The sequence below is a fragment of the Penicillium angulare genome (assembly GCF_028827245.1).
Source record: "Penicillium angulare strain IBT 27051 chromosome Unknown utg000004l_segment0_segment0, whole genome shotgun sequence".
Lineage (NCBI taxonomy): Eukaryota > Fungi > Ascomycota > Eurotiomycetes > Eurotiales > Aspergillaceae > Penicillium > Penicillium angulare.
Window position 1 is genome coordinate 4,505,215 of NW_026623163.1, and position 27,798 is coordinate 4,533,012.

General features: G+C 48.0%; 9 protein-coding genes across 9 annotated transcripts; 3 read left to right on the forward strand and 6 right to left on the reverse strand.

The window, feature by feature from the left end:
• Positions 1-174: 174 nt before the first annotated feature.
• On the reverse strand, positions 175-792 carry N7478_005568 (uncharacterized protein; the record flags this gene model as incomplete). Its single annotated transcript, XM_056921782.1, has 2 exons — positions 175-327; positions 418-792. 2 exons carry the CDS (start codon positions 790-792, stop codon positions 175-177), a joined length of 528 nt encoding a protein of 175 aa, XP_056779819.1.
• Positions 793-1,433: 641 nt separating this feature from the next.
• Positions 1,434-2,768, reverse strand: N7478_005569 (uncharacterized protein; the record flags this gene model as incomplete). Its single annotated transcript, XM_056921783.1, has 1 exon — positions 1,434-2,768. One exon carries the CDS (start codon positions 2,766-2,768, stop codon positions 1,434-1,436), a length of 1,335 nt encoding a protein of 444 aa, XP_056779820.1.
• Positions 2,769-3,979: 1,211 nt separating this feature from the next.
• Positions 3,980-6,379, forward strand: ampp (aminopeptidase P; the record flags this gene model as incomplete). The annotated part of the gene is made up of 10 exons (XM_056921784.1): positions 3,980-4,055; positions 4,128-4,187; positions 4,259-4,424; positions 4,489-4,550; positions 4,607-4,828; positions 4,883-4,928; positions 4,987-5,821; positions 5,874-5,958; positions 6,024-6,068; positions 6,132-6,379. The coding sequence occupies 10 exons, from the start codon at positions 3,980-3,982 to the stop codon at positions 6,377-6,379; spliced, it is 1,845 nt and encodes a 614-aa protein (XP_056779821.1).
• A 533-nt stretch (positions 6,380-6,912) lies between these two features.
• On the forward strand, positions 6,913-10,729 carry N7478_005571 (exocyst subunit SEC8; the record flags this gene model as incomplete). Its single annotated transcript, XM_056921785.1, has 6 exons — positions 6,913-8,526; positions 8,585-8,701; positions 8,758-9,334; positions 9,385-9,533; positions 9,602-9,709; positions 9,764-10,729. The coding sequence occupies 6 exons, from the start codon at positions 6,913-6,915 to the stop codon at positions 10,727-10,729; spliced, it is 3,531 nt and encodes a 1,176-aa protein (XP_056779822.1).
• A 670-nt stretch (positions 10,730-11,399) lies between these two features.
• N7478_005572 (uncharacterized protein) lies at positions 11,400-12,099 on the forward strand (the record flags this gene model as incomplete). The annotated part of the gene is made up of 4 exons (XM_056921786.1): positions 11,400-11,585; positions 11,641-11,751; positions 11,807-11,923; positions 11,983-12,099. The coding sequence occupies 4 exons, from the start codon at positions 11,400-11,402 to the stop codon at positions 12,097-12,099; spliced, it is 531 nt and encodes a 176-aa protein (XP_056779823.1).
• A 708-nt stretch (positions 12,100-12,807) lies between these two features.
• Positions 12,808-13,725, reverse strand: N7478_005573 (basic helix-loop-helix domain-containing protein; the record flags this gene model as incomplete). The annotated part of the gene is made up of 2 exons (XM_056921787.1): positions 12,808-13,148; positions 13,212-13,725. The coding sequence occupies 2 exons, from the start codon at positions 13,723-13,725 to the stop codon at positions 12,808-12,810; spliced, it is 855 nt and encodes a 284-aa protein (XP_056779824.1).
• Positions 13,726-15,470: 1,745 nt separating this feature from the next.
• Positions 15,471-16,837, reverse strand: N7478_005574 (putative protein N-terminal asparagine amidohydrolase; the record flags this gene model as incomplete). Its single annotated transcript, XM_056921788.1, has 2 exons — positions 15,471-16,507; positions 16,648-16,837. 2 exons carry the CDS (start codon positions 16,835-16,837, stop codon positions 15,471-15,473), a joined length of 1,227 nt encoding a protein of 408 aa, XP_056779825.1.
• Positions 16,838-17,639: 802 nt separating this feature from the next.
• On the reverse strand, positions 17,640-21,789 carry N7478_005575 (uncharacterized protein; the record flags this gene model as incomplete). Its single annotated transcript, XM_056921789.1, has 6 exons — positions 17,640-18,415; positions 18,475-18,574; positions 18,597-19,906; positions 19,984-20,944; positions 21,033-21,212; positions 21,283-21,789. The coding sequence occupies 6 exons, from the start codon at positions 21,787-21,789 to the stop codon at positions 17,640-17,642; spliced, it is 3,834 nt and encodes a 1,277-aa protein (XP_056779826.1).
• A 1,496-nt stretch (positions 21,790-23,285) lies between these two features.
• On the reverse strand, positions 23,286-25,080 carry N7478_005576 (uncharacterized protein; the record flags this gene model as incomplete). Its single annotated transcript, XM_056921790.1, has 5 exons — positions 23,286-23,965; positions 24,023-24,205; positions 24,269-24,664; positions 24,723-24,924; positions 24,988-25,080. 5 exons carry the CDS (start codon positions 25,078-25,080, stop codon positions 23,286-23,288), a joined length of 1,554 nt encoding a protein of 517 aa, XP_056779827.1.
• Between the last annotated feature and the right edge of the window lie 2,718 nt (positions 25,081-27,798).

The following is a 27,798-nucleotide window of genomic DNA, read 5'->3' on the forward strand; positions in this document are numbered from 1 at the left end:
TACATATCGAAGATGTCATGATACCCCTGTACGAAATATAATATGTACCAACTTGCATTGGCTGTCTTGTTTCTAGTGTCTCAAAGTGGTAAAAAGTAGCACTTTATACACAAATCGAGTAGTCACTGACTCTCTTCTATTTACAAATTTTCATTCCCAGGTTCAGGCTTCTTTTTAGAACTGCGCAAACGCCGCCAAAGCCATCATAGTCCCGAAACTCACCTTGAAGGGACGGTGTTGAGACACAGCCCGTCGCACATCAACACCCTTCACATACTTCTGAACACGTTCAAGAGGAAGAATATTATATCCCTTAGAAGCAGCCCACTAAAGGAAGTAAGTCCTTGTCAGCAATTGTACACTCAACAAGCCCGGTAATCCAACACCAGAACCATAGAAGCAAAGAAAGAAACATACCTCAATAAGAACAACACCCATACCCAAAACAACAACCAAAACACGCGAAAAAGCTCTCAATCCAACACCAGCAACCAATCCCAAAACACTCCCTAGGCTAATCTGTCGCATATTCTCCGGCGACAAGAACGCAGACTTAGCCTGCTCAGTAATGCCAGTACGGCCCTGCTTCTGAAGCAACGGATCCTCAGGCTTTAACGCCCATCCGGAATCGGCATTAGCCTGGGTCTCGGGACGGTAGTAAGGCGCGCTGTACTGGCATTGCATTGGAGCTGCACGGAAGGGGGAGAGTGGGTGGAGAGTAGCTGCCGAAAGACCGAGGCCGACACCTAGACCGAGACGGAGGAAGGGAGGGGAGAAAAGCTGGAAGGCCATTTTGTGGGTATATTTTGGAGGAATTGAAGGAGGTAGTATTATTGAAACTCAATGCAATGCTGTATCAATTGAAAGTAGGTTCAGGTTTGTGGAGGAAGGAGTTCGGAGCTCTGGTTGTTTGTATGTGGAGATGCCGCATGATGTCATACAATTGTCACGCAGGTGCTTGGGGGACGCATGAGGATTGGCTGCGGCATAGCCGTGGACAGTGCATTTGCATTCAGCGTGTATTTGTGGGAACTAAAATAGACCGATTTTGACATGTTTATGGATGGATCCGTGTATCCATTGTGATTGAGTTTAGTTCATTTCTATGCTGAAGTATACCGTATGCACTGGCATGAAAGTCAGGTTCCCGAGGTCTGGACGGACCAACGTTGACTAGCTAGATACTATGTACTACATACTATGGCTATGGAACATAGTTTAACTCAGCCAGAAATCCCGGCGCATTAAGATTTGATCTTTGAAATGTATTCACTCGAATATTGGCCAGATATATGTGATGCCGATGCCGATGCTGATGCTGATGCTCTGCTACTATATAATGATCTATGCTCAATGCCAATGCAAATGCAAGAACAACCATAATAGATCCCGAGGTTATTCACCAATGTCAATGCTTCCAATGTTAAAGAACGCTATGCCATCGATTCTCCCCACGAAACCCACCGCCGCACACACTCATCCACCTTCTTCAGCGCCTCTTTCGCCGCCTCAACCTCAAACCATTCGCGATGCTCCTTACCGCATTCTCCACATTTACCTAAGTCGCGGAGTCGTATATCTGTTAACTCAAGATGAATCAATCGCTCTACGCGATGAACATGTGGCACCTTTCGGCCGGGGACTAGATTGGCGTCTAATCCTGCATGGGCCCGGGGCTGTGGCACTCTAGCCGGAGACGACGATGCTGACGAAGATGTATATGGATAATAGCGGATCAAGGTCAAGTCATATGAGCATTGTCGGGTCCATTCATTCATTCGTCTATGCACATTACTTGTGCGTCCGATTTTCAACCGAATAGTTCCGGGAGTGTTCGATGTCGGATTAGACGTGAGAGCGTTCATGTCGCGTGCAGCACTAATAGCATCACTGACGCTACGAGGCTGAGCGGGTGGTCGGAGACTTTTGTTTCCAGATGTTGCGGGCGGAATCAATGACGAAGCAATCTCGCTTGGTAGCGGTGTTTGGGTCGTATTGCCGCGTGAAGTCGTAGTTGGGGGTGTTACCCAGAACATATAGATATAGCCCTCATCATCCGCATCTGAGATAGGCTTAGCTAATTCTGTCAGAAGTACAGATGTTGTTTGTGGAGAAAGCGTCGGTGGGATCCATGACAGTAGAGACTTTGTTTGCGAGGATGAAGAAGATTTCCGTTGGTTTGGGGCTGAGGGCCGTAGGGGCATTTGTGGTCCAGAAGAAACACGCCCGTGCTGTGGACGTCCCGTGGAGACAGGGCGCTGTACCTTTTGATATGGATTTTGAGGAGAAGGCGAGACGCCTTGCGATGGGCGAGTCTGCATCGGCTTTTGCGCCGGCCTAGCAGGGCGATAATCCTCACAGCTGTCCTCTTCAATCGTGAAGCAGCAGAACGTTTTCTTTTGACGAGGACGTCGTTTCTGCGTTGCTTTATTTGGAACGGGTTTCTCATCTTTAATTTCGAGTACACCAAGTCGATCCATAAGCGTATCGATACTAGCTCTCCGCTTGGGTGCTACATTTGACCCATTGCCTGTTGTCGATGAAGCCGCCTGATCTTTATGTTGCCAACAATATAGAGACGACAAATCTGGAACAATAGAACGATCATCTCTTTTTCGTGGAGTAGATGCCGGAAATGGAGTTTGAGACGGCGCCAAGCCTCGGCGACAAGGCCGGCCTTGGGCAGTAATGCCTCTACATGTTGTTGCTGGGTTTCTAGAATCCGTGCGCGGGAGCAAAGATTCTGGCGTATCTGAAATTTGAGGCATAAATCAGTTTCCAAGAAGATAAGTGATATAGATGTGATAAATGGTTGTGAAGTGGATCTTACGGCAGAAGAAAATATTTCAAGCTAGGGCCACAATAGTGCTGCAGGGCCATGATGCAGTTGCGGTGAGGAGCAGGAATGTAGCGCCGCCTTCGAAATAACTCCACTTGGTCCACGTCAATTGTGTAGCGGCGCGAAAGGGATGTTATTTTTACATTGCACCGCCTCATGTGGCAGTGTCTCTCCAGTTCACACGAGCAGATGACTCGATGCAGTGACTGAGTGGGGCTTTTACGCTTGGAAGCCAATCATATGGCAGGGATAGGTGCCTTGATCTCAGTATATTTAACATTATTTAGTCTTCCTAGGTTTAGTAGACGCCATTTAATATTACAGTATACACATGTATTATAGAACAAGTGAGCCACTGCACAAAAGAAAATTTTCATTCTCCTGGAAACAACTCCAGGGCTTTCTATAAACACCACTAGTCCTATGTTCAGAGACCCCAGAAACGAGATATCATGTTTATACGCCACTCAAATGCGGTCAAATAAGATTCCTGAGCCAACTTTGAGTAATATATGGTTTGAAACTATATGAACCTTCAGCTCTACCACGCCATCTAGATTGAACAAGCTGGAAATCACGGAAGGGGTGGGGCGAGGGCTGTTGACTCCGGTGGGGGGTATCTGATACACAGAGCCAAGCTATCAGTCTTGGAGCGATTAGGTTTAATCAATATTCAAATGATCAGGAAAAATCCCAGGAAACTGAAAGAAAGTTAATTTAGCATAAATGAAACTATTCAAACAGATATACATTATTATTGTTCGAATAGTAGTAGGTACTGTAGGTAGTATAGTATACTCCAGGGAACAATTTAACCCGGGCCGAGTCCACGTTCACCGGCCCCAAGTTCCAACCGGCGGTAACCGCGTATTTGCTCTGTTGGACAAGCCCACGTTAGGTTACTTCGAAGCTTGTTATCGTTTATCGCAATTCGCCTCTGGCTCTCTCAGGCCTTCTGTTGCTTCCCCCGCGCGTTTTAATTTCGTGCCCCCCCCACCTTCTTGCCGCGACCTCTCCACAACCTAGGTGTCCATGCTTCTCTCGCATCCCATTCGTCTTCCCTGGACATCTCTGCGATCGCTACGTCCGCTCAATCCATTAAGGTCCTTTTCATCCTCACGCCCACGTTTCGCTATCGACATGGGGACAGTGGACACCAGCGCACGCCTTGCGCAGCTTCGGCAGCTGATGCAGGAGCACAAGGTGGATGTCTATAGTATGTCATGAGTCTTGGTCTTCCCACGCACCTGTCCAACGAGTCCTCTAACGCCTGTTATTTTCTACTTAGTTGTTCCTTCTGAGGATAGCCACCAGTCCGAATATATCGCCCCATGTGATGCTCGTCGAGGTTAGCCAACCACCATTACCCCGTCCTTTTCCCGAATGGGCGCGCCCAGATTAACCACATCGCAATTACAGAGTTCATTTCGGGGTTCTCTGGCTCCGCCGGCACTGCGATCATCTCCTTGAGCCAAGCTGCACTCTCCACCGACGGCCGATACTTCAACCAAGCTTCGAAACAACTCGATAACAGCTGGACTCTGCTTAAACGTGGCGTTGAGGGTGTCCCCACGTGGCAGGAATGGTGAGCATTTCTATATGATATTTTCTAGAGAGATACAAAACTAGAAAGGCTAAGGGTAATTTAGGACTACGGAGCAAGCTCACGGTGGAAAGGCTGTGGGTGTTGATCCATCTTTAATCACTGCCTGTGAGTGTTACAATTTTCAAATATCATTTTGCTGTTATTGACACCGAAATGTTTAGCTGGCGCACGAAAATTGGCAGAGACCCTGGAGAAGAACGGATCCTCGCTGGTCGGAATTCAACAGAATTTGGTGGACTTGGTTTGGGGCAAAGACCGCCCCTCTCGCCCCAGGGAAAACGTACGGGTGCATCCGGTGAAGTACGCCGGCAAGACCTTCCAGGATAAGATTGCCGATCTGCGCAAGGAGCTGGACTCGAAGAAGAAAGCGGGGTTCATCATCTGTATGACACCACCCCATTCCGGTTTAAAGATGGTTATCTAACTATGGTCAACAGCGATGCTGGATGAGATTGCTTGGCTATTCAACTTGCGCGGAACTGAGTATGGCCCCCTCATATCCCAAAATTTCTTCTCCTTCCAAGCAGCTAACGTCAAATAGCATCCCCTACAACCCTGTGTTCTTCTCATACGCCGTGATCACTCCAACCACAGCAGAGCTTTACGTCGAAAGTGACAAGCTCACACCGGAGGTGAAGGCTCACCTTGGCAAAGATGTTGTTATCAAGCCATATGACTCCATCTATGCTGATGCACAGGCTTTGAGCAATGCCAGAAGCCAATCTACAGGCGAGACACCCACCAAGTTCCTGCTATCTAACAAGGCTTCTTGGGCACTCAGTCTTAACCTAGGTGGCGAGGACCAGGTTGAGGAGGCCCGTAGCCCAATCGCAGATGCAAAGGCTGTCAAGAACGAAACTGAATTGGAGGGTATGCGCGCTTGCCACATTCGTGATGGCGCGGCCTTGACCGAGTATTTCGCATGGCTCGAAAATGAGCTCATCAACAAGAAGACCACATTGGATGAAGTTGATGCCGCAGATAAGCTGGAGCAGATTCGCTCCAAGCACGAGAACTTTGCTGGTCTTTCCTTCGACACCATTTCATCTACCGGTCCCAACGGCGCTGTCATTCATTACAAGCCTGAGAAGGGAAGCTGTTCGACCATTGACCCCACTGCCATCTATCTCTGTGACTCTGGCTGCCAGTATTTTGATGGAACTACTGATACTACTCGTACTTTCCACTTTGGTCAGCCTACCGAGTTTGAAAAGCGGGCATTTACCTTGGTTCTCAAGGGCTGCATTGCAATTGATACTGCAGTATTTCCCAAGGGCACCAGCGGCTTTGCTATCGACGTCCTCGCGCGTCAGTTCTTATGGCAAGAGGGCTTGGATTTCCTTCACGGAACTGGCCACGGAATTGGCTCATACCTGGTAATTTCATATTGCAACCCCTTTGAATGATTCTTCATTAACCAGAACCCAGAACGTCCACGAGGGTCCCATTGGTATCGGTACTCGTGTCCAGTACACCGAAGTCCCCATCGCCGCAGGCAACGTTATCTCCGATGGTTAGTCAAAACGCTCTCTAGGTAATTATCGTCTTGTTTGTTCATCCTACTGACAACCTTTTTAGAGCCTGGATACTATGAGGACGGCAAGTTTGGTATTCGAATTGAGAGTAGGTCTTTTTGGAAACCCGATTATCATATTGTATAAGTTCGCTAACTCATCATTCTTTTAGATGTTGTCATGGCTCGTGAAGTCAACACTCCTCACAAGTTCGGCGATAAGCAGTGGCTGGGCTTCGAGCATGTTACTATGACCCCCATTGGCCGAAACTTGATCGAGCCGTCCTTGCTGAGCGATGCCGAGCTTAAGTGGGTGAACGACTACCATGCTGAGATTTGGGACAAGACACACCACTACTTCAACTCCGATGAGCTTACACAGAAGTGGCTTGAGCGTGAAACTAAGCCCATTTCCAAATAAGTGCGATGAGATTGAGGCATCGTGGCATTTGTCAAATAGCGTATCACTATATTCATACGAAGAACCGAACAATTGGGCACAGATCTCAAATAGAGTTATTTAAAACTTCTTCGATACATCATACAAATTATACAGTATCCACTAGGAAGCGTAAACAATATGAATTATACTTCAGTGTTGAAGTGTTCCGCTCTGTGAACCGGACACAAACGAATGTAGCCGCGCCGAAGCTCATGTGGAGCTCATGACTTCGACTTCCCCATCCCGCCCCGGGCACCACCACTCTGCCATTGTTGACTCTTCCACCCTTCATTGCCTTGTTCGGCACACGAGAAAAGTGAGACCAAGAATGGTCTCAGTACCTTCCTACCTACCCACGCGCGCAAGCCACAGAACCTAAAGCCCGGAGTCTCAATTAAAACTACCCCAGAAAAGCCCGTTGCGGCCCCGCCAAACCCGCCCCTTGTCGCAGGCGACCACGTTCTCGAACAGCCGCATAAACCTCAACAGTACACACTGCGAAAACACTTGGAATGAGTGGGAGAAACGGCTACGGTAACGGGTACGGGAACTCCGATGCCGGCCGGTACGAAGATGGTAGATACGGTAGCAGCGAGAGTCTCGGCGTGAACGGGTACGGCGGTCGAGGAGGTACCAGCGGTTCTAGTGGAGGAAGCCGTGATCGCCGACCTGGCGGTTATGGGGGATTGTCCCCCGAGTCGAGTCAGCTTCCGCCCTCTCTGTCGCCAGGTCAATCGCCCGAGCGTCGACGTGACATGGCGAGTCGGGAGAGACAACAACCACCTTCGTCCCAGTCGGGGTCGCGGTCACGGCCACGAAACACCGATTCGGAAAGGAGATACCAGTCTGCGAGAGAAGATCGATCAACCGATGCCAGTCGGTATGCAGATAGTCGCAGTCACGATAGGTCCATTCCCGACGCTAGTGCTATGGTGCCCAATACCGCCGGGCAACAGTCCGTGGAAGAGGTGCTACAGGCTATTCAACGGGAATGGGACTTTATGACAGATGCCGAATGCATTCCTGTAAATGTGGCGCTGAGCCTGATGGATACGAGTACATTGGGAAAGGCGGACCGAGAGCCTGAGTTTCTGAATATGCATGCTCGGATCCAGAAGACTTTGAAGTCGATTGTGAACGAGCATCATCAAGGATTTAACAGCTCAATCGGAACATATCACAAGATCCAATCGAATATTCAAAATTCTCAAGGCCGAGTACGGGATCTCAGAAACTCTCTGGAGGAGGCTAAGTCTGGGCTACTCTCAACAAAGCCGGAGCTGAAGGGACTGGCCACATCCTCTCAGAACTATGATGATATCCTTCAACTATTCGCCCATATTGAGGAGATTCAATCTTTGCCAGAGAAGCTTGAGTCACGAATTTCGGACAAGAGATTTCTTGCCGCGGTTGAGGTACTCCACACTGGGCTGCGATTGCTACGACGCTCCGAGCTTGAGGACATTGGCGCTTTATCTGATACTCGTGCCTACTTTACCAATCAAGAGACCTCACTCACGGACATCTTGATCGAAGAGTTACATGACCATCTATACCTCAAGTCACCTTACTGCTCAGATCGCTGGAAGACACCAGTTACAGAGAAAGAGACCAACGCGACGGCATGGACAGGCAATCGAACTTGGGAGCGACCTGTCTACAGGTTTTTGGCGAAGTTTGATGCTTCTACGCCTATGATCGAGGATACGTCCCGGAATCCCGAGGCGGACACATTTTCGTATATCCAGCTATTAATAGAGGCACTGAACAGAATGGGCCACCTCGATACTGCCGTTGATCGAATTGAGCAGCGTCTCCCAGTCGAGCTATTCTCAGTGGTAGATAAAACAAACGCTGAGACTGATGCGCGCTATCCTACACCGAATCGCAGCTATTCATCTCACGATAACCAACTCAAGTCCAACCTCCCTACGGAAACCATCGAACAGCGCGGTCATGTGCTTTCAGAGTTCCTTTGGGCGCTATATGCCAAATTTGAAGCAATTGCAGAAGGTCATCGAGTCGTGCACGATGTTGTTGCAGGAATTGTCGAGCGAGAAAGTTTGGCCAAGAGCGAGACCCTCAGTGATGGATTCAAGGAGTTGTGGAAGCTTCTGCAAAGCGAGGTGAGATAATTAGGTTTCGGTATTTGTTGATCTTTAAATTAATGCTGACAACATAAAGATTCGGTCATTGTTGCACGACTATCTTGCAACTGATGGGGATTCCTCTTCACGCGCCAGAGGCGAGGAGGCAGATGCCCGACGGAATCTCAACTCCAATAACAGAGACAAAAACAAGGTAAAAAGTGTTATTAAAACGAAGCTCGCATCACCAAAGGCTAACATCACTCGCAGAAAATGTTCAAATTATCCGATATTGACCAGGACTCGGAGATGAAAGCTGAACAGGATGAATTGGACGAAATTCTTAAATCGTCAGTACCTGGTCTAGTTTCGAAGTCAAGGCAAAAGGCTTCTGCCGCGGATTCAGCCCAAGCCCGACAAGGAAACTCCGGAACTGGCCATAAGATTCTCCTTGAGCCAAGCGTTTTCAATATGAGATTGCTTCTCCCGCCATCGCTTTCTTTCATTCAGCGTCTCAAGGATATTGTACCTGTCGACTCGGACATTTCTATGGGCACAGTCACTTCTTTCCTCGACGATTTCATGGTCAATGTGTTCTTGCCTCAGTTAGATGAGACTGTCACCGATCTGTGCACATTAAGCTTCATCGCTGCGGATGCATTCACCGAGGATCCTCAATGGACTAAGGTGTCCCCTCGACCTATCTTCCGGGGAACGGTCAAATTTATGACGATTGTGCGAGAGTTCAGCAAAATGCTTTCAAGTATTCCACACGACCAAGCATTCACACAGCTCTTGATTGATCAAATTGTCACATACTATGATAAGTGTTGTGGTTGGTACAAAGGTCAGTTAGAGATAACTCAAGAATATGAATGCAAACTGACCGTCATTTAGCATTGGTCACTAAGGTTTCCGCCCGCAATCACGGAGGTGAAGTGAGATTGAAAGCTGCAGCTGCATATGCTGAATCCGGCGATGTCCGCGAGGTGGTTGAGGAGCTATGGAAAGGAGCCGGGTCCAAAAAGCAGACCCTTATTGACACTGTAAGTCCTGGCATAAGTCTAGCAATTTGAGCTTCACTGAGTCCAAATTCGAATCTGACATAAAACAGGAAATCGATCTACTATTGAAGAGGACAGACGCGGTGCCTTTGGAGCCCTATGATATTATATCAGACCCTAAGACCGTTGTTGCAATTTCGCTTCTATATAACAGCATGGTAAACACTCTGGTATAAATTCTTCTTTAGCTCAAGTATCTCACACATCAATAGGAATGGCTGGGGAGTCACCTCACAAAGATTCGACTTGTACTCGATTCTTCTCATGACACAGGCTCATCAACACTGTCATCCAATGGCCGACCATCCCGTAGATGGACTATTTTTGGCGCCATGCGACCTAAGCGTGATAGTCTCAGTCAGCCAGTGCACCTACCACTCAACTATCAGACAGCCGCAGCTTTCGACCAAACTGTTCAATCTTTGCATTCACTGGGATCGAATGCCCTTCTAACCCTTCACGTTGATATTCGTTGCGGCATCATCCACATGTTGACAAGGACCATGTCTGGCCCTAACCCCCCGAACATCCGCAACTCCGAACCCACCACACCATCCCCAAGCACATCAGATAACTGGTGGCATATTATCATGAACCAGCCGACCGCTGCATCACCAACAATTCTCCAATTAAATGGTGACTTGATTGCATTTGACACCAACATTGCTACGTACCTTGGGTCCGCGGAGCGTTGGTTCATCACTTCCGGCCTGGCAAGAGTCATCGATCGCGTCTTCGTCGCTTGCACCCGATATATTGGTGCTATGAATGAAAATGGCGCTCTGCGTCTGCAGCTGGACGTTCTAGTTCTTCAGCAGAATCTCAAGAATATTATCATTGACCCAATGATTGACCCGTCATTAACTTCAGAGCATGAAGTTGTCGCTCTGCCTCGCAGTGCTAAATTCTTGGATTGGTTCCTAGAAGGTGCAGAGAAGGCCTTGGACTACGCAAGCGAGGAGAAGGATACATTTGCCGCACAAGGGGATAAAGCCCTGGCCGCTGGAAATGGCGAACCATTCACATACGAAGAGCTTCGTGTCCTTGTGGATCTCTGCTTCTCTGAGATTCTGCGTGGCCCGCGTGGAGCCGAGAACCGCGAGGACTTCATGTCCGCGAAGAAGGCTAGTGCAGATGCTTTGCTGCGTCTGAATGAGGTGATGTGGGATGCACGATAACGGAATACATATACAGCACCCCGAATCTCTTGATTCCATAGCTAGGAATTCATGCATTGTTTGTTTCTTTTTCATTCCTGAACTCCATCACCCGTACTTTCATAGACAAAAGCCGGTAATTCTAGATGTAAGCTACCTAGCTTCCACCCCGTAGAAACCTTAACAACTCCTCACAGATGAGTTGTCAGATAAGCTCCCCTCTCATTGCTAGTGTCAGAATGCCTCATCTGCGCAGGTAGGTACGGGTCGCTGCAGAACGAACGATACTTTGTGCTACATCCCAATGCAGTAGAACCGTAAGGCCCAATGCCTTGAATATAGGATATCGTTGTACTCCGCCAAATTTCGTCATCTCAAACTATACCGAATGCCTCTGTAACCCTTCATGCAAAACAGCGGCTTCTATGGCCACCGAAGTTATGTCAAGTTCTGTCGCCACGAATCGGCGTAACCACTTGAGTCTTGAATGGTTCCGCAAGCGTATGTCAAATACATGTAGCTGAGATGGCCTTGTATAACTCGAGCTACATCATCCTATGGTAGAGCACAGGAAAATGCAGTAATATTGTACAAAGCAAAAAGCTATTCAATATAAATACACTCAAGGACTTATCCTACCTACCTCAGGCTTCCAAGGAATAGTTCTTATCAAAACGTCACATATCCCATTATGTCCCCGATACTATCCATCATTACAGCCCTCCTCGCTACGCCTCTACTATCCGCTCAATCTCCTCCAATCAGAGAAATATGTAAAAGCACCGACATCATCACAATCCTCTCGGCAGTAACCCAACAGACGCATGAATGGAACATTGCTTTGCAGTCTACCCGAAATGGTACCATGGAAGCACAGGTACGCGTCCCTGCCAAGGGGCGTAGTTGCAATTACTGATGATACCTACCTATAGATCATTATGTCTGGAGCAAAGCAGCAACTTATGCTCATTCGATCAGCCGAACGAGAAAACTGCACTGCCCCAACAGATAACCAGGAAAAAGTCTGCGAAGCAATCCGCGAAGTAAAAGCTATCCTGGTCATTCTCTCTAGGCTCGCTTCTAACGTGATATTCTTAGTTTGCCAACTTGGAGGAGGAGACACTGTACACTGTTAAAAGCAAGAATAGTACCGTGATCGGGACGCCAAAGTATAACTTTAGCTATGTTCTACAATATGATGAGGATGCCATAAATGTGAGTTGCAATTAGTATGTTTCTTGGATAAGAATGAATGTTGATTGAATTTGATATAGAGTTATTTGTTTCGTCTAGTTGGGACAGTACCGGAATGCATTGGTGAGATTGCGCCTCAAGTCGACTCTTTGGTGGCGTCTCTGAAGGAGGCTGTAAATGCCTATAGTGAATATTGATGAGAAAGCAGAATGATCAAGTGTTACAAATAAGATTACGCTTCTTGATAGTTGAGGAATCATAGAAGTTCCAGTTGATCAAGTACCGTCAGACTGCTCTACATTATCAAGCTCGACCTACGGATCTTTGAGCATATGGCACAGATTTAGCGAGCTACGCAGAATACATTTAGTGGAGTGACCATACTAGCCCTGGAGGTACATATGTGGTAATGGTCATGAATTCGCATTTGACCGATGCTCCGTGGCTTACAGTAACATAAGAAGAAAAACCCCCGACCCCAGCCTAAATTTCGCCGATCCAACCAATAGTAATAGAAAAAAAAGACAACGGACAACAGACGCAATTGAATCAACCAAGAGCAGCGGTGGAGATAATAAGAGAGGAGCGATAAATAGGGAGGTGAAGAGAAGAGAAAATAGCCGATGAAAAATGCAGCAGTTGCAGCACACGGCAGATTATGCCCCGTCAAGTTGACCCGGGCGCATGAGGAGGTTTGCCACTCAAACGCAAAACAGAGGAGTGCAGATGCGCAGAGCGACGTGCATTAAGAAAGGAAGATCAACAGAAAAGGATACCGTGTCCCAATAGAGGGCGATAACGAGTCAAGTAGAACAGCAGGAAATGAGGGTATGTTCAGAATCTTAACCAAGAACGCAACAATCGTATCACATCGAACGAAAGATAAGACACATTGACAGAGGAATCTACTCGATCTCAAAATTCTCCAAATCTTTTGACTCCTCATAATCATCGTAGTCTAGGCCTGCATCGCGACAACGCTGGAGCCACTTCGAGGCCATACCATTGCGGCGAGCAACCTCTCCCTTCAGCTTAGAGTTCGATGCGCTAATCTCGTTGATGGCGTGAGTCGTTGTGAGGCTGTGTTGCTCAAACCGCTCCTCGATGGTCTTTCGTTCATCCTGAAGCTGACAAATATATTCGATTGCCCGTTGTAGTATGGCACCCTTGTTTTTATCACAATTGGGGACGATACGGGCGATCTGGTTGATACCCTCATTGATAGCTTCACGACGTCGACGTTCAACTATACGGAAGTAAACATGTTAGTGATGACTTATTGGAGGGGGCCCATGGGGTCTAGACCAACCTTCTTTGTGATTGTTCTTTCTAATTTGGTGCCATTCCGGAGAGCCGACAGTAGGCTTCTGGTTCATTTGTTGCGCCTCGCGAGCGGCGTACACAGCAGCAGCGGTAGAATTATGTGTATGCGAGGGCCCCATTGGTGGCTGGCCCATATCATCTCCAAATGACAAGCCCGATGTTAGGTTGTTTGCATCGAAGGCTGCATCGGGAGGGGGTGGATATTTGTGTTGGGGAGCATGAGCTGCGAGGGCGGCCTTTGCCGTGAGAGCATTGTCGTCAGACATGCCATTTTGAGGACCGACGTGTTGGAGAATTTGCTGATCGATGTTCAACTCGGAACCGGTATTGGGCAAACCGTGTTCGTAATTAAGTGAATGGGCGAAATTGTGCTGGTTGTCGCCCATACTGCCGTTACTACCATGAGATGAGCGGTTCATACGCTGTGGATCGTGCCCCAGATCGTCAGAGAGTTCACGTTTGCGCTTGTGACCGTCAGGGCTGTTCATGGGGTCTGACATGGTATAGCAAAGCCTAGAATTTAGGGTTAGTAATCCAGTGAGGGGAAAATCGCTCAAGGTCAATGGATCAGGGGTGAAAGCAGAGGGGAATCCCGGATGTTAGTGAAGCGTGGGTTAGAAAGAAAGTGTTTCGGGTGTTCTATCTCCCCCGGGAGGATTGATCATCGCTCCCTTGAGGGGTAAACAGCAAAGATAAACGCGTAAATTTCACGCGCCCGGTGAGGCGGGATGCCCAACGGAGGCGTGGGATCAAGCGAAGCCATCGCTAGGAGGTGGTTTAAGCCATCTTCCAACTCGCGACAACCCGTCTACAGCCCATGACTCGATTCAGATCGCCTTGAGGCTCCATCGCACCGCTCAAGACGGCGCGAAGGCATCAGAGGCGCGTCATGGCTGCGGGCGACCGAGGGAAGACAGGCAAGGGGGTAGAGGTCAACGTCGAGAGCGATGAGAATAGCATCAAGACGCGAACCGGGAAGGTGTAGATGAAGATGAAGATAAGGGAAGTGATAAAAGAGATTCGTTACCTTGGATGATCCTCTTTATCACCTGACAGGAAGTCACCTGCCACGGACAATAACAAGATCAGAAGTCACGTTTTTCGCGATATGCAAACTTCAAGTTGAATACCACAAATTGTAGGGGAAGAAAGGCGGTTCAAATGTATCAGGAGAAAGGAGATCGGTTCGATAATCCACTCGAAAACACCGATTTAACATGCAAAAGGGATGGTCTTTTGGGAATCGCCGAGTCGAAGTGAACTCACGTGGATTTGGGGGGAGTAGAGCAAAGTTCGGATACGCATAGCTACCAACGGCGCAATAAATCACCTGACTCGGCATCCCAGCATAGTAACACAATTCTCTGTTGAAGATCTACATACTTCCGAAGTATAACTTTACTGGATTTCCACTTATCATATTGATATGCTCCAACCATCAACTTCAAACCTATCTTTTTGTGCTTTTCCATTCTCCGTCACGATCGGTCATGTGCAATAGTCCCGTGCCCCTCACACACACACATTGGTATCTTGATCTCTAATTGGCTAATCTATCACACCATCACGTGAAAGTATGCGGCACGGACCATCTCCATGTCCGGATCAGGTATCGCGCGGCTGCACTATTTCCGGACATGCGAAGTATAGACATCAACGAGACACACAAGGTGATGGAGTTTCCCGGTTTTGTGGCCGAATTCCTCCTGGAACTAGCTCCTTATTTACTTGTATAGTGCTATTGTTTCTTCTAGTTATGAAACATCACATGTTTGAGTCTGTGTCCCCCCCTTCCCAGTGGAGCTGGGGGTTGCACCCGAACTGTGGACTAGACTCTGGTCGTTGTATGTAAAAGGATCGCCCGGTCATAAGACCCCCAAAGATTAAAGTGGATGGGCGTTCTGCAGAAATAGTCGATCTCCCATGCGATCACCGACAAACGATCTACATAGCTGATATCACTATAGAGAGGGGGTAAAAATGACATGCATCCGGACCCTGGAAAAAAACCAGAGATCCAGTTAAAGATCGAGGAACTATTCCCCATAAACAGATCACGATATCCAGTATTTGCAAATAATAGTTATTGTCTATAGCGTTTATTCACTGTTCCTTCTAAATAGATACCAAATGTATTGTTTCATAAGTACATCGGCCTTCAAGAACTCACTAGTAGCAGGCAACCGTTCAACCCCTCCTCTCTCCACATTTCACCTCCACTGACGCGTTTGAGTCTCGGAGTGTCTCACTCCGCACTACGAAGCCCAAAAACCATTTTCGGATCTGCCGTAGTATCCGCGAAACAAATGCCCTCCTCCTGCGCCCCTAGTTGATCCCAGCATAGAATTTTGACATCCATCTGAGCCCCCGCCTGTGCTCCCTCCCGTGACCCCGACCCGGCCCGCTGCGTCACTGCAACAACGGCGCTGGTCCCCGCATAGAGCGCCGGCGGCTTAGTATCATCTGCCGCCGGCTCCTCGCCTGCACGATTAGCAAAGACAATGACCACCTGTTTCTCTTTCGGCTTTGAATTCAGCGAACCAGCAGCCGTCGTCTCCACATCATGCTCACCATCTAGATTCTGTGCATGCTGCATCTCTTTCTCCAACAGCGGCATGAACCGCTGTAGCCAGTAACTAAACGTATCCATGTCTGGGTCCTTGTTCAAAGCGGCCAAGGCGTCGCGGCTGTGCATGGTTAGCCAGGCCATGGAGAGAATCACGAGCTGCGATCGAGAGTCCATGATACGCGAGGCGAACTCAAACGCTGAGTAGGGTGCTTCGAATTTGTAAGGGTTGATGTCCATGCAGATCCCGAATGATGTTGCCACTTTCTTGTGTTCTGATCTTGATTCCTGTACAGAAGGAGCGCTTGTTCCTGCACGTACATTATCCCCCTCGCCACTGGCACTGTCTCCTCGGCAAATATCACCCACGAGATCTGTTGCAGCACCGGGTTTACGCTGTGCATCCCGCGAACGGAACTCAAGCTCATGGAACCCCCGCTCCACGTTACCCTCTGCTGCCCAAATATCGTCGGTGAAATACAGGAAGCATTTCCGGTAGTTGTGGATTACTTCGCCGTCCTCGTTGACAACAATAAGGGAATTGTAGTATTTCGGTGCTTCTGTGTCGTCATTTGCATTGGTCTCAATCTCTGGATACCCAACACAGACTTTGCAGTTTAGGCGTTTTGCAGTCTGTCGCGCCCAATCAGCACTCGGGCCTGTGCCTGCAGGCTCTAGGTGTGGTTTTATAGCCTCCAGTGACGGGAAATTGTAACCTGGTTTATTGGAATTAGTATATGGTGCATTGAAAGTACAGGTTAAAGGTCCCATGTAAACAACTCAAACAGCTTGTGCTAAGTTTCAGAACCCAAGTCAAGACGGGAAGGGATATCCAATCCATTTCCATAATACGTACCTGTCAATGCTAGCTCAGGCAGCACCAAAATATCAGGTCTTAGCCTTTCTGTTTCGATAGCTATAGATTTCACCGCGCCACTAAATCCAGACGTAAGAACCTTGCCGCGATCGAGGATCTCATTGGCTCGTCTGATATTGCCATTAAGATCACCCAACTTGGGGGCGAATTGAAGCGTTGCGATGCGCATGTTCTGCCAGTGCGATGTCGAGAATTTTCTCCTTGGTCGCGTAAATTGATTCGGGAAACAGTTGTTTGCTCCCGGGATGAAATGATATATTTGGCTGTTGAGATTGAGATTGCAAATGCGGGTTAGGATGCAAGTAGATTTGAATGCCATGCAGAGACCAAACTGTTGTGTCCCTGGACCCTGGTAGTTAGGCCCCAATGGAAGTACGTCTCTGCCAAAGTGGACCACTTATGCGGGTGAATTCCCCACTGACGTCGAGTACAAGATTCATTCCTGCGCTGTCACGTGAATTCAAGCAACCTCAATAAGAAAATAAAGTTAATTCGATTGAGATAGTTGGGCACACATATGCCGGTAAATATAAGAAATTGAGAATTGAATAACTTGAGATTGAAACATAGTCATGGTGTTGATTACGCAGACTTTATTCAGGGAGCCAAGCCGAGAACTACTAGTATGCTGCCCGCATCAAAATCCCCTGGTGGACTGTCTACTTATACCAGATTATTCGGAAATGGACCTCGGAAGATACTGTCATAGCTGAACATAATATTGATCTGACAATAACTTTACATACTGCGTTTTTTTAGAACGCAGAGTGAGATAACCTTGAATAGATGTGGGTATGTACTGCAGTCATCCTCGAACACCATGTAAATGTGCGAAGCGACCAAAAGAAAATGTTAATCCCAGATTAATAACGCCATCCAGTAATGCTGAAAATGCCTCCCTATTTTAAGTCACCCCAATATTCCATAGTAAAAACCGGCCTTTTCTCCACAACAGAAACAACACTGTATCCCTATCGGCTCTTAGAGAACTTGTCCTTGTTATCCAAAGATTTGGCATGCGTTTTACTGAAATCGAGGGGAATGTAGGCCAGCCCGTGAGCTCCTGTTCGCCTGATTCTCTGTTCCGTGCGAGACAGGGTTCGACCCAATCCCAGCGGGGTATCGGGAGCATAGGCTACCTTGTATCCGTGATTGGGCTGTTCTGGAGGCGACATGCTCTGTGTGTATGGAGTTGATGCAGAGAAACTTCTATGGGGGCTGTAGGAGTAGCGTCGCAGCTCGCTGGCAGGTTGCGAATCGTACGCGTCGAAGATCTTGGGTCCATTCTTTAATTGCTCAGCTGCAATGCGAGCCGCAGATAAGAGAATTTCATCTTGATCAATCTCATGATTTCGACGCGCCTGGTCCGCAGCCTCAATCTCGGCATCTGTCAGCCCCTTACGCTCTGTCAAGCCTTTGACGCGCTCCAGACATGGCAGTGTGGGGGGTGGTTTGGCATAAGTTGAAGCAAAAGAGTACTTGCTTGGCGGCGCTGAGTTTGGTACCAGATCAGAAACTTTGAGTGTCTTGGACTCCGGTTCCTCCGGCGACTGTTCCAAAGCAGCTTCCTCCAATGCCCTTTTCCGATTCTTTGCTTGCTCAAGCTCCCGCTGCCGTTCCCGTTCCCGCTCACGCTGGCGTTGCTGTTCCTGCTCAAGTTGACGGGCCTTCTTCCGTGCTTGTTTCTCCTCGACACGTTTAAGAATTCTGTGCCAAGCGGCTCGTTCTTCTTCTTCTGTCTCGTAAACTATTAGATAGTAATGTTAGTTTCGTGATCTATTCATTTTCAGAAGTGAAGTGATAAACTTGCCTGTAGGCCCATCTGAGAACTTCCGCTTGTTGGTGGGCGTAAGAGAGTCTCGCGATGACAGAGAGGATTCCAAGGAGCCAGTCGGCCCATCGAGACCTTGTTGTTTTGTTATAGACACCGCCTCAGGGGGCGCAGATGCCAAACTCTGTGGTTTTTCTTCGTTTAATGTACTCTTTATAGGTTGGCTAAGAGAGATGGCCGATGGGGAGGTTATTGGCTGTGAAAATATTGTGGCGGGTTTCTTGGTCTTGTTCTCGGTCAACTCTGGAGTACTCGAGGATGGGAAGAATGGCTTGGGTGCTTGGAATGTCGGAGCGGCGAAAGATGGAGGGGTTGTTGATGGTGGACCAAAAAGACTGGCGCTTGCCAGTGGCTTTTCTTCGACTTGATCGGACTTGCTCGAATCTTCGATGGTCTTCTTAGCTGCACCATTTCCAGTAAACAGACCTCCGGATAACGATGGTTTGGGAGATTCATCTTGCGTATTTTTGAAAATCGTTGGCTCAGTCGAAGAAAAGAGGGGGTTCACAGCTGCGAAGATCGAAGAATCTTTGGGTGCAGGAGGTGCAGGGACTTCTGAAGAGCTAGAATCTTTGGATCCACTGGAGGGGAAGAAGGGATTTGAGGTAGGAACTGAGGGAGTAGGTTGTTGGGTACTTGGATCGATGGCAGGGGTAGCAGCCTGAGTAGCTGGGGAGGAGGATTGAGGACTTGTGAACGAAGATAAAGATGCAGCAAATGGGTTTGGAGCTGCGGTCGAGGGTGTAGATCCTGACGTGGGCTGGAATAAACCACCGAAAGGAGACGACTTAGGCGGCTGACTAGATGCCGTCGGCGCAAACACAGAGGTTGACGCTGGTTCTGTCGGCTTGGAAAAAGAGAGGGTAGACTGCGAGGGTGCCGACGCAGAATTTTGGCTTGTACCTATCGCAAAAGGAGATGGAGTAGAGCCGATCACCCCCGTTGCTTCGGCCTTGTTCGCTGCAGTGTTTCCAAAGGATATGGACGCGAAAGGAGACTGGGCCACAGTATCGGGAGGCTGCGGCGTAGAAATGCTTGGTGGGGTGGCTGACTGATCTGCACCAAGTAAAGCGCTATTATCTGGTGATGCAGGTTTCTGAAAGACATTGTAGACGTTGGTTGCAGGAGATTCCATGGGGTGGTCAGGCTCCAGGGTGGAGGTATTTGGCTCTACCACGGGGGCAGGCGTCAAATTACCCTCGGCGCTAACAAAAAGAGATTCGTCCTCGCCACCAGCGGCACTTTCCGAAATGGCTGTAACTTCATGTAACTGTGACTTGTCGATCATGCCCAGTTTAGCGGCCTCTTGCACGCTCATACCCAGAATAACAGCGACTAAATTTCTTCCTATTCTCTTGGATTCCACACAATAATTCGAATAAGCGTGATCCGAAGAAGGCGAGAACTCTAATTAAGAGGTTAATCATTTGCAATAAAAAGACCAGAGCTTGAACAGGGTGGATAAAAGCCAGGCAAATACGTACGGATAGAATCAACAGGACGATTGCCCCAGTTGAGAAAGAGCACCCCGTTCGCATTTTCTGCCAATTGCAAATCTTGTTCCTCGCAGAACTTGACCGTCTGTTCATCATCATCAAAATGTAACACTTTTGTTAATTCCTCGACCGTCCATTCCTCATTCTTGTGTTGTTGTGACAGGGGCGTCTTGCAGTAGCCTTTCCAAATACCCCGAATGGCTGTCTGGCGAACATAGCCGAAGTAAATTTCAGCAACACATGCCATTAAATAGGAGACACTTGGCGAGTTGATGATATTGAAGAAACGAGCATAAAGTCCCTGCGCAATAGCGTTGGGTCTTCGTGCATCCAAAGTCCCTTGGTACTCCCAGGTATTACAAGCAGCTGCATAAAGCTCCAATGCGACTTGCACGCGTGGGGACTTCAAAAGGGAAGGAGGCCATTTTGAAACACGAGCTTCGAGATCCGGTCGCTGGTCATGGATGGAGAAGATGATAAGGTACGCGCGAAACTCATCTTCGTTTGGGAAATCGATACGGTCACGATTATCATCATAGTAGTACATTAATGAAAGCATGGTGTTGTTCAACTGTTCTCTCTCCTGGTGACGGTCGAAAGGCTCCTCGTTCGCTGGGCCGGATAGAATATGAAGTGAGACAATATGAAATCGAGCAATTCTCTCCATACAGATGACTGCAGTCCTCACATCATTGTCTTGCGTAACTTGCTGGACGGAGAAGTCGTTGCGAATCGATCGTGTACGGTCCCAGACAAACTTGTGGACGATTCCTAACGGCTCGCGGCCACCGACAATATGACGGATGAGATAGTTCGTACTTTGCAACAAGGTGTTTGGAGTCCGGATATCAGAAGGAAGCTGCTCATCATATCCTGCAGCTGAACGTCGAAATCGCTTCAGCATCTTGGTCTCCATATTTTGGAGAGTTCCTGTTGATGGGTGAAGGTACTGAAAGTACCAAAGTTGAGCGTCGGTTAGTTGGGTCATGGGGGGAAGGAGCGGCAGTAAACAAAATGTGAAGAACGAGGGACCTTACCTTTTCGCTCTTGTCCACCATCTTTTGCACAATGCGCTCAACACGTTCGAATTCAGGGCACATGCTAGTACAGGTGCCCACTGGCGTGATGGCTTTATTGAGTGACGTGGGTTGGTTCGGGTCAGCCATTTGGCCGGCCTTAATGGCATGTTGTCTTTGCTTGGCGCGGTCGAGTTTAAGCTAGAAGGTAGGTTAGAACGAGTATTTCGAGAATCGCAAAATAAGTCTTGATCAAGTTGTCTATGCTGACCTGGTCGTAGCGCTCATGATATTGAGCTTGCTTCGTCGCATCCTCCACGGAAACGTTTCGCAAACCTCGCCCAGCTGGGTTCGCATTCTGACTGCCTGGAGAGATAGGGCGGGCAGATCCCTGCTGTGAGCCCCCAAACGACGAATTCATTTGGGCCTGTACTGCTCCAAAAGGGTTTGAAGGCGTTTTATTTTGGTTCAACTGGGCGAAAGGGGAGTTTATCGGTTGTGACTGAGAAGAATTGGGTGTCGCAGCCGGTGCTCCTAAATGCGGTGTACTCGTGGGCGTAGCGCCAGCGCCAGCTCCACGTCCACGGCCCCGGCCACGAAATGGTGGTGCGCCTCGTCCTCGGTTGACAAATTTCCCTCTTGGAGCACTGGAGCCTCTTGGTTGAAACTGCGAGCCCCGAGCAGATGTTGCTCCTCGGCCACGACCTGTCGTAGACGAATTGGTAGCTGCTCCTCTCTGACCACGCGCACCAAATGGGTTGATGACTGGACTGGCCATCCTGCCCGCTCTCAGCGGAGAAGAATGGTTAGACCGCGACCAGCCACTTCACCACTCCACACTTTGGAATCCCTTCGGCGGCTGTTGATTCTGGACCGACTCGAGTGAAATTATCGATATGGAAGAAGGGGAAATTGAATAACGGATCTGTCTGTAAATTGAGGTTCAGTCGCCAAGGCGAGAACATAAGTCAGTCCATGTCGTGAATGAACGGAAGAATCGGCTGGACGGGCTCGAGTGCGGGAATTTATGTGATGGGCGACGTGGGTACCTTTTGAAGGCTGCTCCTTTCTATTCACCAGAGCAGACAATAATCATACCGCGACTAATGATAACGAGGGGGTTTGTTGGTCAATGGATATTAACGGCTCTGGACAATGTGGCGCGACGAATCGGGGCTTGAACCAGCCACTGGTGAAAGAATTTAGCGTCAAATGGAGGATTTTAATGGGCGCATTGGGAAGAGAAACAGATCAGAGCCTCGATAATAGCATGGCCCAGCAGAAAGAAACTGGAAAGAGCTGAACTTACCAGAGTGCAGAGCTATTCAGTCGGACTTGAATGATGCTCTGCTGATTCACGCGAGCTTCGAGGAGAGCGGGCGCGGGCGCGGGCCCACTATTAGCCGCGCGTATCCTTGGCGCCTGGGCGTTTGTAGCGCTTGGTATCATGTCCCAACGTGGCAGCTCCTCTTTTAGAGTTACTTCCAATATTGGTATATTATTACATAGATTGAATTGAGAATAGACATACCGTTTTACGGAAAAAGAGGTAGCAGTACAAATACAGACGTAAAGTAGGTAATTGAAAATAACCATGGACATGATTGACGGGAATTTGGAAATCTCCTAAGATATCTAGTATAGGGCAGTACTACTATCAATACGCCTATTCTGGCGAGTCTTTTTATGGGGGATTGAGATTTCTAACTAGCTTCACTATATTGTGCTACAGAATAATGTCTCAAGGATTTTATTTTACTTGAACGTTTCCTGTAAATTTCTTTTTTTTTCATATCATGATATTTCATCTGAACTATCTACCAGGTATTTATTGACACATCTCCAAGAACAAAAAATTGTGAGGCTAAAAGCCATATACATGATAAACATCCACGAAAATATAGAAGAGTATTAACGAAAGTCAAGAAGGTTAACAAATAATAAGTGTAGTAGAAAGAAAAGCAAGACCGAATCATAGAGAAACAAAGATTTCACCAAAAAATCAAAACCAGACCAAGATATTTTCAATAAGAGAAAAAAGAAAAAGGGGAAAAAAGCAGAAAACAAATCCAACCCATATCTGCGATGATCCTCTTATAGCAACACCTTCCTTTTTTTATTCACAATCAAGATAACTCCCTTGCAAAAGCCCCTTTATAATGGGTGCTTCATATGGTATTCAGAGCCATCAGTCATATATTCGTTAAAAGCCCGTGGCTTCTTAAGTCATTGCAATCCCAAGCCTATCAACCGGTTCCAGCCCGTCCGTTGAATTTAGGCAGGGTGAGAGAGCGTCAACCCATTGGGGTGGCCCAGAGAGCCAGTGCGAAAGGGCAGAGCCCGTTGTGCCATTGGGTCCATGGGGGAGTGGACATGATGAGACATATCATGCATTTGAGGTGGGCCTGTCATGGGCATATGGTAGGCTGGGTGCACTGTCTGGCTGTTAGGGGCAGCAGTGTATACTACTTGGTTGAACATGTCCTGGCGGAATGTTGGTGCAGCCCAGGAGTCATAGGGGCTCGGCATTGGGTGACGCTGCTGGTCTGGACTGGAGGAGAAAGAAGAGTTCTGGGAAGAGTAGTCGAAGACCGAAACATCGTGGGGGCTGATCATCTCTGAGGTCACCGGAGTACTGAGCATAGGCTGGGAGAAGGAGTCGGTGTAGTGAGGTGGGGTAGCGTAGTAGGGTCGATCTGGTCTGCCGTCGAAGCTAAGAGCCTCAGGAACTGCGAAGCTGCCGGGTAAAGAGCGACCGCCGACCATGGGGAGAGAATCAATCGGTGTGGTCAGTGGGGCAGCGACGTGCTCAACACATGATGTTGGGGTCATGAGGCCTTCGTCAATGGGCTCGGGTGCTTCGACATGTGCGACTTCGTTAGACTCCTCGTCATCATCACCATCTCCCTTGGGGCTAGGTCCTCGGTTTTGAACAAAGACAACCATGTTGCCATCTAGTATGAGTATTAGTGACATGATCAACTTCGAGGTCGAAAAGATCAAATACATACCGACTTCACCGCGTTCGAGGCGCTCTTCCATCTTTCTTACGCGGAGGATCTCATAGATAATCTCTACGTGAGATGAGTGCTTCAGGCTTCGCTTAGTGTCGCCAGCGACTTCCTTAAGCTTGTCTGCAGTAATACCGTAAACGCCAAGCTTACGGATGATGTGAAGCAAGAGCTCAATGCGGTCTATAAAAATGAAGTTAGAAACTAGGAACATAAAAAACATCACGAGGATACTTGACGACTTACACTCTTTTCGCAGGTGGTCAGGCTCCTTGTGCATGACACCAGGGGGCCACCATTCTGGCTTGGTCTTTTCAGGATCACCACCAGATCCGGGGGCAGATCCAGGTGGTGCTTTACCTCCATTGTAAGGGTGTCTTACTTGTTTGCGAGGCTCGATGAACTTAATGAATGCCTTGGCAACCATGCGGCAGTTCAACTGTTGGAAATGCTTCAAAGCACCTTCGTAGTAATTCATAACCTTTTGTGAGTCTCCAATGCGGAGGGGAACCATATCAGCCGAAGCATTGGGAGAGTGGTCATCACTATCAGAGCCATCATCATAACGGTTGTCGGTGACAGAAGTACCGGGGGCATTTCCTCTGCGACGTCGAACACGACGAGGTGATGCGTCCAAAGTGCCTATTAACTTATAGTTAGATCCAGTACTATGCTGAAGAACTCATTGGCCATAACATACGACGAGCACTTGACTGGTACCCAACTCTCTCTCCAAGAATCTCGAGGAAATTTTGGCGAACTTCAGGTGTGAAGAGAGTAGAGTTCTGTTCTTGAATAGATTGCGATTCCTCAACCTTGATCTTTCCCTCGCCGTCAAGGTAGATCATAGCGTAGTGGGCATAAGGTAAACGGAAAGATGAACGAGACTGGGCCATCATAGGCTGAACCAATGTTAGTATGTGTATGAGATTGCAGTCTCAAGCATTTGAAGTAAAGTAACTAACCGGAGCAACCTCCCAACCTGGGGGTCCCTCATGGAGAGCAGAGGCAGACCGTTTCATGGCGCCTGTTGAAGTATTGGGCTTGGCGTAAACCATTTTATATCGTATTGATAGTCGTCAAAGCGTATGGAATGAAGTCGATGTTGCCAGTAGCATAAACAGTGAAAATGATCTTGGGCGTGAACTTGGAAATTGACCGTGTCGAAGTTTCCGAGACGAGATGCGCTTTCTTATAGAATCAAGCTGGCGCTATCGTAGGAACTAAACCAGTCGAAATTCGTACTTGTGTCGACAAAACTAAGCCAAACAATTAGCCCACTAGTTCCAAGCTTTTAAAACGTCCGGTAAGCAGCATCGAGCCGGTGAAGAATGGTCTTGATAGCCCGTTCATGCCCAAAGAGCGGCTATCATTCTCCGTGCCCCGCCGGGTAGCGAAAGGATAGGAAGTTGCCATCCCGTAAACGGTTCCAGCCAAGCTATTTGAAACGGAACTATATGGACTCGGCAGGATTGATAGGGTGATATATACTTACAGAATTTGATATGGGCACGGAAGCGGAACTTCTTCAATGGCTTGGATAATGCGAGGGAAGACTGCAGAGCGAGGTCGCTGTTGGCAACCGACGGGTTGAATGCAGGAACGAGAGGGATGACTCCACTCGCACTGTGTTCCCAGAGCTCCCTGGTCGTGAGGGATGGTGACACGGACGGGGATGGAATGGTTGTATACACAATATCTTGTTGAAGTGTTGTGGTGGTGGAAGGCTGGAGTATTAAAAAGTTGGAAGTGAGTTCCAGGATTTGAAATGTAGAAAACTGGAATCAAGATGGAAATGGAAATCGAGAAGAATTAATAGTTCTGGGAGGGAAGAGCAGGTTGTTTAAATTGCCCAAAAAGAAAACCTAGTACAGATGGGAGAATGGGGGGCAGACAGTGCAGGTTTGCAGGCAATGGGGGGAGGATCTGTTAGCCAAAGTACTTTCTTTTTATTTGCGTTTAATTATTATTTTCTGCTTGCTATTTTATTTAAATCATTTATTTATTTTCGGAATACGATTTAATTTGAAATTTATTATTATTTTTAAGGGAATGGGAATCAAACACTGTGCCACATCGAGTATGGATGATCCCTGGAGCACAGAAGCCGGGGTATCCCCGGTAGGTATTATTATTATTATATTATTTATCAAATAAACAAAAAATAGAAAATAGAAAATATTAAATATTAAACATAAAATCTCGAATTTAATATTAATCATTTTTTCGCTGATCGCGCTATGCAGCGATGCAGGCAGATTGGCGCATTGAGGGCGGCGTGCATTAGTACTATAGTTAGTACAGACTTAGTGCGCATTGGGCTGGATATCCCGATCTGTACATGGAAAAACATCCCTGCTCTACTATTTGGTCGATCGCTAGCAATTTTTGGCATTTGACATGATTTATTCTGTCCGGTCTCTCCAATGACAGACTCCACTCCTGTTATAGTGTCGGACCAGTCTCTAAAACACAATTGGTGTCGATTATCGATCGTCCCCCCTCTCTTCTTTTTTCCACTTTCCACCCCCACTACATCCTGCCACTCCCGTGTGTCATAGCTGTCAAATGTACCCAATAAATGTCCGTAATCCAAACATTTTCACACACACACACACACAAATTAAATTAAATTGAAAAACATGTCAATCAATTCAAACTACAGCGAGGCAAACTATATGGAGTTTCTATCTATCAAACCGTTTCCACACTGGATTGCATACAATATTCATCTTCCCGTCCTGTTTCCCACTGCTTGAGCGCGGGATGAAGCGCCCCGAGGATCCACGTTGAACCAGGGTACTTTCTTTGTTTGGTGATATGGAGCAAGAAATTTACTGGAGAACCTCATTTCACCCTGTCGCACCATTTGCGCCTCCAATAACTACTTATTTTCTTGTTTCGTGTTCACATACCTAGTAAAAATTCAAAATTCAAAATTCAAAAAGAACATTCGCACAAGCCCGGCCATGCATCAGGGCCCACGTCCACGGCGCAGTATAGTGTGGGTTCTATTCTTAATATGCAGATCAACTTCAGCTCTCGGGGGTTCCGCGCTGTGGGAAATGTATTGCAGATTCGTCATCAGGAACCTGAGCCAGGCCCTTTTTCGCTCTCACTTTTCCTCGTATTACCACGGATACGGAGAAAGCCGCCCCCAACACGATCTTATTGGGAGACTGAGCATGCTAGTGGTAACTTTGCAGCAAGAAAACATCCTTCTCGACCAGTGCTCGATCGCCGGATCTCGATGCAAAGTGCCCCGGCGCTAGTTGGAGAGGTGCAGGGGCCTACGGTCCAATAAGCGAGTCCAGCCGGCGTTACTGCCCGCACCCACCCCGGTCTTCCCCCTCTCTCTTCAGTATTTTCATGAACCTATCAAGGTGAGGCTTGTGCGTGGCCCATCATCCTGGATCCTGGGATGTTGAAGGATGACTCGCCGAGAGGGCGTTTGATAGTTCTGAACCCGGAATTCGGGACCCAGTCAACGACATCATGGAGGTGGCATTCCCCTTTGAAAACTCTTGTCGATCTCCCTTGCCAGGTTCAAAAAGATATGACAGGAGCCCGCGGGGTGTTACAGCGGGGGACAACCTGGTTATTCTTCCTAGATTCAGCTAGAGAAGACCGAGGCCCCTGAGATCAGACCTCAAATTCCGCCAAATGAGATGGAATAGGAATTCGCAGAATAAGGGATGACCAACAAGAACAAAAATACCATCAATGCACACGGGTTTTCTCGGACTGATCTCGTTCTAGCCGCGTACATTTGAGTG